Source organism: Eubalaena glacialis, chromosome 14, assembly GCF_028564815.1.
Source record: "Eubalaena glacialis isolate mEubGla1 chromosome 14, mEubGla1.1.hap2.+ XY, whole genome shotgun sequence".
NCBI lineage: Eukaryota > Metazoa > Chordata > Mammalia > Artiodactyla > Balaenidae > Eubalaena > Eubalaena glacialis.
Genome location: NC_083729.1, coordinates 30,105,908 through 30,118,245, shown reverse-complemented (window position 1 = coordinate 30,118,245; position 12,338 = coordinate 30,105,908). Strand labels below are relative to the sequence as shown.

At 39.9% G+C, this 12,338-nt stretch overlaps 1 protein-coding gene across 1 annotated transcript in view; it reads right to left on the bottom strand.

The window, feature by feature from the left end:
- The window catches only part of VIT (vitrin), a 135,135-nt gene that overhangs the window by 90,222 nt on the left and 32,575 nt on the right, over positions 1-12,338 (bottom strand). The window contains 1 exon segment of the mRNA XM_061210879.1: positions 2,849-2,918. Coding sequence (XP_061066862.1) covers positions 2,849-2,918 — 70 coding nt within the window.

The window sequence follows — 12,338 nt, the reverse complement described above, 5'->3', positions numbered from 1 at the left end:
CGCCCTATGTATCTCTTTATCTGGCTGTTGATTTGTATCCTTTAATATCCTTTGTAATAAACTGGTAATCTAGTGAGTAAACTGGTTTCCTGGGTTCTGTGAGCTGCTTGAGAAAATTAATCAAACATAAGGAGGGGGTCATGGAAACCTCTGCTTTATAGCCAGTCAGTCAGAAGCACAGGTGACAACCTGACTTGCAATCGGCATCTGAAGTGTGTGTGTGTTGGGGGGCGGGGGGCAGTCTTGTGTGAGCCCTTACCTGCAGGATCTGATGCTATCTCCGGGTAGAATGGTGTCAGAATTGAGCTGAGTTGTAGGAAACCCAGCTGGTGTTGAGGAATCACTTGGTGTGGGGAAAAAATTCACACATAGGAATTGGGTGCAGAATCAGACTCTGAAACCTGAAAAATCCAACATCCCTGACAAGAATAATTTATTTACCAATATTTCTTGAGTGCCTGTGAGATGTGCTGAGAGCTGAAAATGCAACAGTGAGCAAGACACAGCCCCTGCTGTCAGTATCGTACAGTGGCAGGGGAGGCAGCCTCATGACGAGGTGAATGCCATGCAGTCATGACTAGAATCAATACAGGGCACCAGGGAAGCCCATAGGAAGAGGGTCTGATCAAATGGAGGGCAGAGGAAGCTTCCTGGAGGGCCAGTAGGGGGTGTGGGGGTGAGAGGAAGAACATTCCAGGACAGGGAACAGCATAGTCAAAGACCTGGAAGGGAGAAATGACCCCACCTTCAGGGGAATGAGAAGGTCAGCACTTCCCACGTCCCTGGAAGCCAGGCTGGGCTCTGTGGTAGGGAGGAGAGCAGGAGAGGACGGCAAGAGCCATATGAGAGAGGCCTCACCAGCAAGCAAGGCGCTTTGAGAGATGTGGGCTCTGTCATAAAGACAAAGGGAAAACACTGAGTGTTAAATCAGGAGAGTGGGATCAGATATGGGCTTTAGGGAGATTAATTGGGGTGTGGTAGAGAATGAGTTAGAGGGGTAAGGATTTGGGGCAGGGAGGCTGTCACCGTACTGAAGAGGGTTTCGGGGGACTTAAGGGAAATGACCCTGGGATGGAGACAAGCAGATGAATAAGAGAGATTCCAGGGAGGGGCATATAAGGACATAAGAGAATCTGCGATAGGAGTCTCCCTTTTCTACTTTGCTTTCTTGCTTTGTGAATGAGCAGCCCTGAGGGGAAAACGGTTTTGCAGAAGGGCAGGCTGAGAGGGGCAAGACAAGCAAGGACAGTCAGGGTTCTTCTTGGTTCCATGATGTGGGGGACATGGCAGAGTGTGAACCAGCCTCAGGGTTTTTGTGTTTTGTTTTGTTTGTTTTACAGTAGCTAAATCCTTCCTATTCCTAACCCCTGCCCCACTGTCATCCCACCCTGTGTTCACCCCTACTAACCTATAGGTTAGTATGGGGTTGTGGGGAGATAGCCTCTCAGAAGGGCAAGGTGGAAATGAAGGACCCTGTGCTCTCAACGAGAATATTCCTTAGCAAGTTGGTGGTGGAGTCAGGACCAGAGCCTTATCTTCCCTCTGACTCCCAGCCCAGTCTCCTTCCATCATGCTGAGCCCCTTGCCTTCCCAGCTGTGTCACCTCTTTCTCTTCCAGTCCTCAGTTCTGCCACTGTAGATTCCCTCTGCACAGACCTTGCACATTCTGACTATATTATGGGTTAAATTGTGTGCCCCCCTCCCTAAATTCATAGGACTTCTGTTGGACTTCGTGTTGAAGTCCTAGCCCCCAATACCTCTGAAGGTGACCTTAATTGGAAATAGAGTGGTTGTAGATGTAATTAGTTAAATTTAACTAACTTAATTAGTTAGGATGAGGTCATCCTACTGGAGTAGGTTGGGCCCCTAATCCATGACTGGTGTTATAAAAAAGGGGCAGTTTGGATATAGACACAGACAAACACAGAGGGAGAACGCCATGTTAAGGTGAAGGCATAGATTGGGGTGATGCCAAGGATTGAAATAGATTGCTAGCAAACCACCAGAAGCTAGGAGAGAGGCATGGAACAGAGTTCACTCTCAGCCCTTTGAAGGAACCAGCCCTGCTGACACCTTGATTTTGGACTTGTAGCCTCTAGAATTGTGACAGAATAAAATTTTGTTGTTCTAACCCACCCAGTTTGTGGTATTTTGTTATGGCAGCTCTAGCAAGCTAATATTGACTATCTCAAAAGCCTTTGTACCCTTCCGTGGCAATAGTTTCACAGTGACCCACAGGATCACTCTGCCTGAAACAGAGTGGCCACAGCACAGTGGGGTCAAGATTAACCAAAGATTACCCTTGGGCTTAGGGCTAAACCCATCAGCACTTTTCTTTAGTCTGGTTGACCTGCTGCTCCTTAAGGGCCTACCCCGAATTGTGTTCTTTGTTGATAATATAAGTTTAAAGGGTTTCATCTCTAAAAGTATGAGTTGCCAATGGTACAAGTAAGGCCATGTCAGTGATAAGAATTTTTTTTTTTGAGAAATTAAGAAATAAGTTCTCTAAATTCAGAATCTGTAAATATGCTTTATCTGAAATATTTGCTAGTTGCTGAATAATACACACACACAAATATGTGTGTATATATGTGTGCTTAATATATGATATGTAGACATACATATGTATACATATGTTTGCTTTATATAAAATATATATAGACATACATTCTGAATTTGATCTACATTTAACATTCTCAGTTAAATATTTCTCCAAAATGTTTATCATAAAAAGATACACGGAACTGTTTATATGCTCTGTCTTGGTTTAAATCTTTTGTTGGCAAGATTCTTTGGACATTAGGAGGATGTTAAAAGCGTATCCAGATACACATATAAAAGTACTTACCAAGGAACATTTCAATAACAGATGCCTTCATGGTGAGGACAACAATCCCCGTAAATATCAAAATGGCACCCTAGAGAGGAAGAAACAATAACATCATTATATTTCAGCCAAAAGTTCTGAATTGGATGCACAGAGTGTAGGGAGGGGCTGCCTCATTTTGCATTGCCCTCTGGAGTCTTAGGATTTCAAGCTGCGGCTTTCTGTAAACAACTCATGGAGATGGCAGTGGCCAGCCGCGCTGGTACCCAGAGAGGCTCTTCTCAGAAAACCTGTTCTAGCCACCAGCCTCCTCTTCTTCAGAGATTTGGTCTTAGACTAAAGAGGAAATAATTCCACAATTTCCAGAATATGTTCAACCAGTCTTCAAATTAGGACAAAAGCCACATTTACAGTATTTAGAGAACATTTTTAGATTACACATTGTGGGGGGTTTTTTTGTTTGTTTGTTTGTTTTTAATAAATTTATTTATTTTATTTTTGGCTGCATTGGGTCTTTGTTGCTGTGCGCGGGCTTTGTCTAGTTGCGGTGAGCGGGGGCTACTCTTCGTTGTGGTGTGCGGGCTTCTCATTGCGGTGGCTTCTCTTGCTGCGGAGCACAGGCTCTAGGCGCGTGAGCTTCAGTAATTATGGTGAGTGGGCTCAGTAGTTGTGGCACACGGGCTTAGTTGCTCCGTGGCATGTGGGATCTTCCTGGACCAGGGCTCGAACCCGTGTCGCCTGCATTGGCAGGCGGATTCTTAACCACTGCGCCACCAGGGAAGTCCTACAAATTGTTTTAGATTACAAAAACAGTTCACTCAATAAATATTTATTAAACTCTTATTGTATGTCTAGGGATGAGGTGATTAAAATTGAATTAAAAGATAGTTCTTGCTCTTAAAAGATTTATAGTTCAATAGAAGTGAGAAAACATACCTGGACAGAAATAACCATAACATTAGAGAGTGTGCAGGCCCCCAAAGGGAGATTAAGGGGAGTTTATGGACCAGTGGTTCTCAAACTTTGCTGCATATTAGAATCATCTGGGAGTTTTAAAAGGCCCTGATGCCCAGGATGCATCTCAGACCAATTGAATCAGAATCTCTTGTAGGTGGGGTCTAGGCATCAAGCGTTTTCGAAACTCCACAGGTAATTCCAATCTGCAGCCAAGTTTAAGAACCAGTGGTTTAAAGCAAGGCTTCCAAATCTTAATGTGCATATGAATCACCTGGGGATCTTGTTAAAATGTAGATTCTAATCCAATAGGTCTGGGATAGTGTCAGAGAGTCCCCAAGAGGTTAGGGAATTTAGAGGAGGGAGAGATTATGTCAGCTGTGGGAATAAGAGGAAGCCTCTTGGAGGTGGCAGCAATTGGGTTAACTCTGAAAGATGAAAATAGGAGATGAAGTGGCTCCAAGTCGGGGGGAACAGCATCGACAGAGGCTCAGAGGTTGGAAAGCAGAGTGGATACAAGGATGCTATTGAAGCAAGATTTTTTTGACCCACCTCCTAGAGAGATGGAAATAAAACCAAAAATAAACAAATGGAACCTAATGAAACTTAAAAGCTTTTGCACAGCAAAGGAAACCATAAACAAGACGAAAAGACAACCCTCAGAATGGGAGAAAATATTTGCAAATGAAGCAACTGACAGAGGATTAATCTCCAAAATATACAAGCAGCTCATGCATCTCAGTATCAAAAAAACAAACAACCCAATCCAAAAGTGGGCAGAAGACGTAAATAGACATTTCTCCAAAGAAGACATACAGATGGCCAAGAAGTACATGAAAAGATGCTCCACATCACTAATCATTAGAGAAATGCAAATCAAAACCACAATGAGGTATCACCTCACACCTGTCAGAATGGCCATCATCAAAAAATCTACAAACAATAAATGCTGGAGAGGGTGTGGAGAAAAGGAAACCCTCTTGCACTGTTGGTGGGAATGTAAATTGACACAGCCACTATGGAGAACAGTATGGAGGTTCCTTAAAAAACTAAAAATAGAACTGCCATATGACCCAGCAATCCCACTCTTGGGCATATACCCAGAGAAAACCATAATTCAAAAAGATACATGTACCACAATGTTCATTGCAGCACTATTTACAATTGCCAGGACATGGAAGCAATCTAAATGTCCATCGACAGATGAATGGATAAAGAAGATGTGGCCCATGTATACAATGGAATATTACTCAGCCATAAAAAGGAATGAAATTGAGTTATTTGTAATGAGATGGATGGACCTAGAATCTATCATACACAGTGAAGTAAATCAGAAAGAGAAAAATACCGTATGCAAACGCACACATATGGAATCTAAAAAAACGGTACTGATGAGCCTAGTGGCAGGGCAGGAATAAAGACGCAGACGTAGAGTACGGACTTGAGGACATGGGGGAGAAGAGGAAACTGGGACGAAGTGAGAGAGTAGCATTGACATATGTACACTATCAAATGTAAAATGGATGGCTAGTGGGAAGCTGCTCCATAGCACAGGGAGATCAACTTGATGCTTTGTGATGACCTAGAGGGGTGGGATAGGGAGGATGGGAGGGAGGCTCAAGAGGGAGGGGATATGGGGATATATGTGTACTTATAGCTGATTCACTTTGTTGTACAACAGAAACGAACACAACATTGTAAAGCAATTATACCCCAATAAAGATATATATATATATATATATATATATATATATATATATATGATGCTGTTGATCCATAAGGGGTTCCCTCTTAAGGCTGCGGGGAAACCCTAGAAGGTTTATTCATACCATCATTAATTGAACATATCCCCATTGAAAAGACAAGGAAACTACGGCTTAGAAAGGTAAAATGTCATACCCACGGTGACCAGGGAGTGAGTAGGATTAGAATGGAGGTGGGAGTAGGTGGGAAGGATCTGCCCTGGGCTTAGGCGATACGGAGTAACATTGTCTGTAGAGAATTTAGAGACTTAAAGTTGGTCTGCTCTTTATTATCCTTATAAACTAGCAATTCTAAACAATGTCAGTGATAAAGCACTCTGCCTCTCTGGGGCAGATGACTCCCACTACATCTGCTCCACCCATGCCACAGCTGTGTGGCTTTTAGTCTTTAGCTGGCATTCATAACCCTACCCTCTGCTCTGTCCACGGGTGTGCTAGGAAAACTGCTGTCTGAAAAAAAGCCCCGATTTAGCCCATTTGTCAATTTCTGTGGCATAAATCCTCCCACTGTGGCTGAAGTTGAAGTCACCAAAGTGACTCACTGCATGGAGATTTGGAAAGAGATAAACAATCTGGTACTAGCTAGGTCTAGAGCAAGCTTATATTTAATATGTAGATACAGTGCTGTGCAGAGTTTATTAACAAAAAGCAATGATTAGATTATGGTTGAGGTAGTAATACAAGCACTTGATGCAGTCAACTTAAATAAAACTGGTAGATGAAAGGCTTTATTACAAACAATTGAATTAGGCAGCAAGAGTAACCCCAGACAGAACCGATCACTTTGTTAATTTCCAGCAACAGTTGCAATGTGTTAAATTTCCCAATTAAGGTAGTTGACCACTAGCTAAGTAAAAGGCAAATAACTGTCTTTATCTTCAAAATACAAATAGTCACATATATGATTGGCAATTTGATACTTAATTAGCTGGGTCATATTTTGGAAATAGTGTGATGACACATCATTTTTTTGTCTTATATTAATTAGAGGAGCTGCAGATCAACTCACATGTTTTCAGGCCTAAAAATTTAATTCTCCTGTTGGGATAAATGCAGTATATCAAGCTACCCTACCCGACCCACCTTACTAGCTCCGCTAGTTGGCTGTTACCATATAGCATTGGACATTTTGTCTGTGAGTCATCATAGATTTCTCTTTCTCTCGTACCCCACATCTTTTCCATCAGCGAAGCCTGTTGGCTCTACATTCATAATATATCCAGAATCTGACCACTTCGCATCATCTTTACCATTGCCACCTGGTCCAGGTCATACCCTCTTTCACCTGGATTAAAGCAATTAGTCTCCTAACTAGGTTGTTTCCTCCTTCTCCTACAATCCAAAGTCCACACAGCCAGCCAGCGTGATCCTGCTCAAAGTAAGTCAGTTCATGGCATTCCTCAGATCAAAACTTCTGTGGTTCTCTACTTACTCAGAATAAAAGCCAAAATCTTGGCAAGTGGCTCAGGAACCCAATAGATTTGGCCACCATTGGCCCCTCTGACCTCTCTTCCCTCCATTCGCCTTCTCACTTATTAAGCTCCAGGCACACCTCTCCCCTGAGGGTCTCTGCAGTTACTGTTAACTCTACCTGGATGCCCTTCCCCCAGATCAAACATGATTTACTCCCTCATTTCTTTCAAGTCTTTGCTAAACGTTATCTTCTCTTAAGATTTTCACCCAATTTAAAATTGTAAGCCCTCTCCCACCCACCATCAACTGTACACCCTATCCTTTCCCCACTATCTTTTCTTCCCGTCACTTACCACCTCTGACATACTCTATACTTTGCTAATTGTATTTGTTTATTGTTTGTGTTCTCTACTGGAATGCAAGCTCCATGAAGGCAGGGGTTTTTATTTGATTTTTTATGTGCTCAAAAAATATACTTAATCCATTAGTGAGTAGTTAGGGCTCTTTCCTTTCCCTAGGAAATAAAAAAAGGAAACAAAACAAAGGGAAGACAATCTGTGAATACGCTAATTCTACTGAATTGTATACTTTCAAAGGTGTATTTTATGGTATGTGGATTATATTTCAATAAGCATTATTATTATTTTTTTAAAGTATTTATTTATTTATTTATGGCTGTGTTGGGTCTTCGTTTCTGTGCGAGGGCTTTCTCTAGTTGTGGCAAGTGGGGGCCACTCTTCATTGCGGTGCGCGGGCCTTTCACTATCGCGGTCTCTCTTGTTGCGGAGCACAGGCTCCAGATGCGCAGGCTCAGTAATTGTGGCTCACGGGCCCAGCCGCTCCGCGGCACGTGGGATCCTCCCAGACCAGGGCTCGAACCCGTGTCCCCTGCATTGGCAGGCAGATTCCCAACCACTGCGCCACCAGGGAAGCCCCTTCAATAAGCATTATTGTTAGTCAGCATACAAACCAAAAGGGAAGATAGAATATCGGAGAGAAGGGCTCTCAGATCTGTCTTACAACTTTAGAAGACACCACAGACCCGACCTTTGCACAAAGGGATGAATGGATTAAAAAACAGCAGGATTCCAGGAAGCATGCTAACCCCAGAGGAGATATCCCCCAAGTGCTGACTCATCAGTAATGGAACTCGACCAGAATCACTCTGGTCTCTTGGAATCAGAATGTTTGAGGCTTCTTTCTTACCACTTGAATTTCTCTCCTTGCTTGGTTCATTTACTTATACGTTTAAAATGTAAATGTGATTTTTGAAATGTGTGAAAAAAATTCAAACCCTCTCTCAGCCATTCCAGAAACTGGGGATAAGAATGACCACCAGCACTGTTAAGCAGTTTCTGCAGGCAGTTCAATGTCAAGGAGCTGTAGGGTGCACAGTAATGTTGGAACCTTAACATCTCATGTGCTCACCAGGGTTCTAACAAAAACAGAACAATAAGGGTTTCCAAAAGAACATGTTACTGATTCATAAATGTATGAATTGTGCTGTGAGATGTAATATAAACAGTCCTGAATATGAAGTTCTGGTGAGGCAAATGAAGGCTGATTGTGAAATAAAAATATACATAATGTAACTAGAGTAGCCAGCCAATTTAATTAGATCTCTTGTTGCCTGGAATTAGAAAAGAGCTGATTATTTATCGGTAATACATGATAATGCTGCTTTATATTTTTATGGTTCTTCACAGTGTTTTTTCTCTGATGTTTAAAATTATGGTAAAATACAAAAACATAAAATTTGCTATCTTAACTATTTTAAAGTATACAATTCAGCAGTATTAAATACATCCATAATGTGCCATCATCACCATTAGCCATGCATTAAGAACTCTTTTTGTCTTGTAAAATTGAAACTCTATGCCCATTAAACAATAACTCCCCATTCTCCCCTTTCCCCAGCCCCTGGCAACCACCATTCCACTTTCTGTCTCTATGATTTTGACTTCTCTAAGTATGTCATACAAATGGAATCATACAGTATTTTCTTTTTGTGACTGGCCTATTTCAAATAGCATAATGTTCTTAAGGTTCATCCATATTTTATTGTATGTCAGAATTTCTTTCCTTTTTCAGGCTGAATAATATTCCATTGTATGTATATACCACATTTTCCTCATCCATTTATCTGCTAATGGGCACATGGGTTGCTTTTGTGTTTTAGTTATTGTGAATAATGCTGCAATGTACATGGCTATAAAAATATTTCTTTGAGACCCTGCTTTCAATTCTTTTGTGTATGTATCAAGAAGTGGAATTACTAGATCATATGGTAATTGTATTTTTAATTTTTTGTGGAACCTCCATACTGTTTTCCAGAGTAGCTGTACAACTTTACATTCCCACTAACAGTGCACAAAAGTTCCAATGTTTCTATATCCTCCCCAACACTTGTTATTTTCTGTTTCATTTGATAGTAGTAATGGGTATGAGGTGGCATATTATTGTAGTTTTGATTTGCATTTCCCTAATGATTAGTGATGTTGAGCATCTTTTCATGTACTTTTTGGCCATCTTTATATCTTCTTTGGAGAAATGTCTATTCATGTCCTTTGCCCAATTTTTAATCAGATTGTTTTTTGATTGTTGTTGAATTTTAGAAGTTTTCTATATATTCTGGATATTAATCCCTTATCAGATATATGATTTACAAATATTTCTTCCCGTTCTCTGGGTTGCCTTTTTACACTGTTGATAGTATCCTTTGGTACACAAAATTATAAAATTTTCATTAAGTCCAATTTGTTTGTTTTTTCTTTTGTTGTTTATGCCTTTGGGTGTCATAGTCAAGAAATCATTGCCAAATTCAATGTTATGAAGCTTTTGTCCTATGTTTTCTTTTAAGAGTTTTACAGTTTTAGGTCTTACATTTAGATCTTTGATCCACTTGAGTTAATTTTGTATATGGTATTAGGTAAGGGTCCAACTTCTTTCTTTCTCCATGTAGATATCCCCTTTTCCTGGCACCGTTTGTTGAAGAGACTGACTTTTCCCCATTGAATGATCTTGGCAAAAAAATCATTTGACCGTATATGTGAGGGCTAATTTTGGGGCTCTCTCTTCTGTTCCATTGGTGTATATGTCTGTGTCTATGCTAGTACCACACTGTTTTGATTATTATAGCTTTGTAATAAGATTTTTAGATCAGAAACTATGAATCCTCCAGCTCTTCTCTTCTTTTGCAAGATTGTTTTAGCTGTTTGGGGTCCTTTGAGATGCCATATAAATTTTTGTATGTTTTTTTCTATTTCTGCAAAAAATGTCATTGGGATTTTGATATTGCATTGAATCTGTAGATTGCTTTGGGTAGTATTGATATCTTAGCAATACTAAGTCTTCCAATCTATGAACATGGGGTATGTTTCTACCTATTTATGCCTTCTTTAGTTTCTTTCAGTAATGTTCTATAGTTTTCATTGTACAAGTCTTTTACCTCCTTGGTTAAGTTAATTCCTAAGTATTTTATTCTTTTTGTTACTATTGCAAATGGAATTTTTTTCTTAACTTATTTTTCAGATTGTTCATTGTTAGTGCAACAGTGATTTTTGTGTGCAACTGACTTTTGTGTGTTGATTTTGTATCCAACTACTTTGAATTCATTTATTAATTCTAACAATTTTGTTGTGGAATCTTTAGGATTTTGTACATACAAGATTATATTATCTGCAAACAGAGATAATTTTATTTCTTCCTTTCCAGTTTGGATGACTTTTATTTCTTTTTCTTGTCTAATTGCTTTGGCTAGAACTTCCAGTACTATGTTGAATAGAAGTAGTGAAAGCAGGCATCCTTGCCTTGCTCCTGATCTTAGAGAGAAAGCTTTCAGGTTTTCACCATTGAATATGACATTTTCTGTGGGTTTTTCATAAGTGTCTTTTATTATATAGAGGTTGTTTTCTTCTATTCCTAGTCTGTTGAGCATTTTTATCATGAAATGGTGTTGAATTTTGTCAGATGCTTTTTCTGCATCAATTGAGGTAATCATGTGTTATTTTCTCCCTTCATTCTGTTAACATGGTGTATTACATTAATTGATTTTTGTATGTTTAACCATCCTTGTATTACAGGAACAAATCCCATTTGGTCATGGTGGATAATTATTTTAATAATCTGGTGAATTTAGTTTGCTAATATTTTGTTGAGGATATTTTGCATCAGTGTTTATAGGGATATTGTATTGATATGGGAAACTGTAGTTTTCTTTTCTTGTAGTGTCTTTGGTTTGGTATCCAGGTAGTGCTGGCCTCATAGGATAACTTAAAAAGTGTCCCCTCATTTTCAATTTTTAGGAACTGTTTGAGAAGGATTGGTGTTAGTTCTTCTTTAAACATTTGGTAGAACTCACCAGTGAAGTCATCAGGTCCAGGGCTTTTCTTTGTTGTAAGATTTTTGATTATTGATTCATTCTCCTTACTAGTTATAGATCTATTCAGATTTTCTATTCCTTCATAATTTAGTCTTGGTAGGTTTTGTGTTTTTAGGAATTTGTCCATTTCATCTAGATTATCCAATTTGTTGGTGTACAGTTATTCATAGTACTCTCTTATAATCTTTTTTGTTTCAACAACAGTGGTTGCTTCAGGGAAAGAGAACTGGGTAAGTGGTGATCAGGGAAAAGAGTGAGTTTTACAGTTTTGTTCTGTTTAAATCTTTACCCTTTGCACCTATGTTAATAAATCAGAAATTAATAAAATGATCTCTTGGGAAGACTTAACATATACAGACAGTGTTGATATCAAATGAGAAGCTACAGTAATCTCCTGACTCTCTCCTTGCTCGTTGCTTTTCTTGCTCCAGGTCATCCTTCCCTTCAGTTGGAAAGGATCAGCTTCCTAAAGCACAGGTCTGACTATGCATTCACCCCCTCAGAATTCTTCTTCACAGTCCATTCATTCTCTGTAGAATAAAGCCCAAATTCCTTAGTGAACTTTTCATGAAATGTCCCAACTTACTTTTCAAACCATCTTGCTGCAATTCTCTTCTGTAATCCTCTGCTTTGACCTTAGCACACCCTGGGATTTTGGTCCTTTGTCTACACCCTGCACATCAGGGTTTTGGCTCATGTTCTTATTACTGTTCTATTTGGAATATGTTACCGCCCCTCATCTGCCTCTCACAAGCATATCCATCTTTCAAGGTTTGCTCAGGGGCCACTTCTATTTAAATCTCCCTGATCTTCTAAAGTCAGAATTCATCTTCATTCATGCATGCCTTTAATCATTCAAAAAAATTTTGTGTGTGCACACTATGCTTGGCAGAGAGGAAGAAGGTGCAGGTCCTATCATCAAGTTGCTTTAAGTCTTCTAGAAAGAAACTGATGTGCACTTATCATAGCTAGCATTAATGGAGCACATACTAAGTGTCAG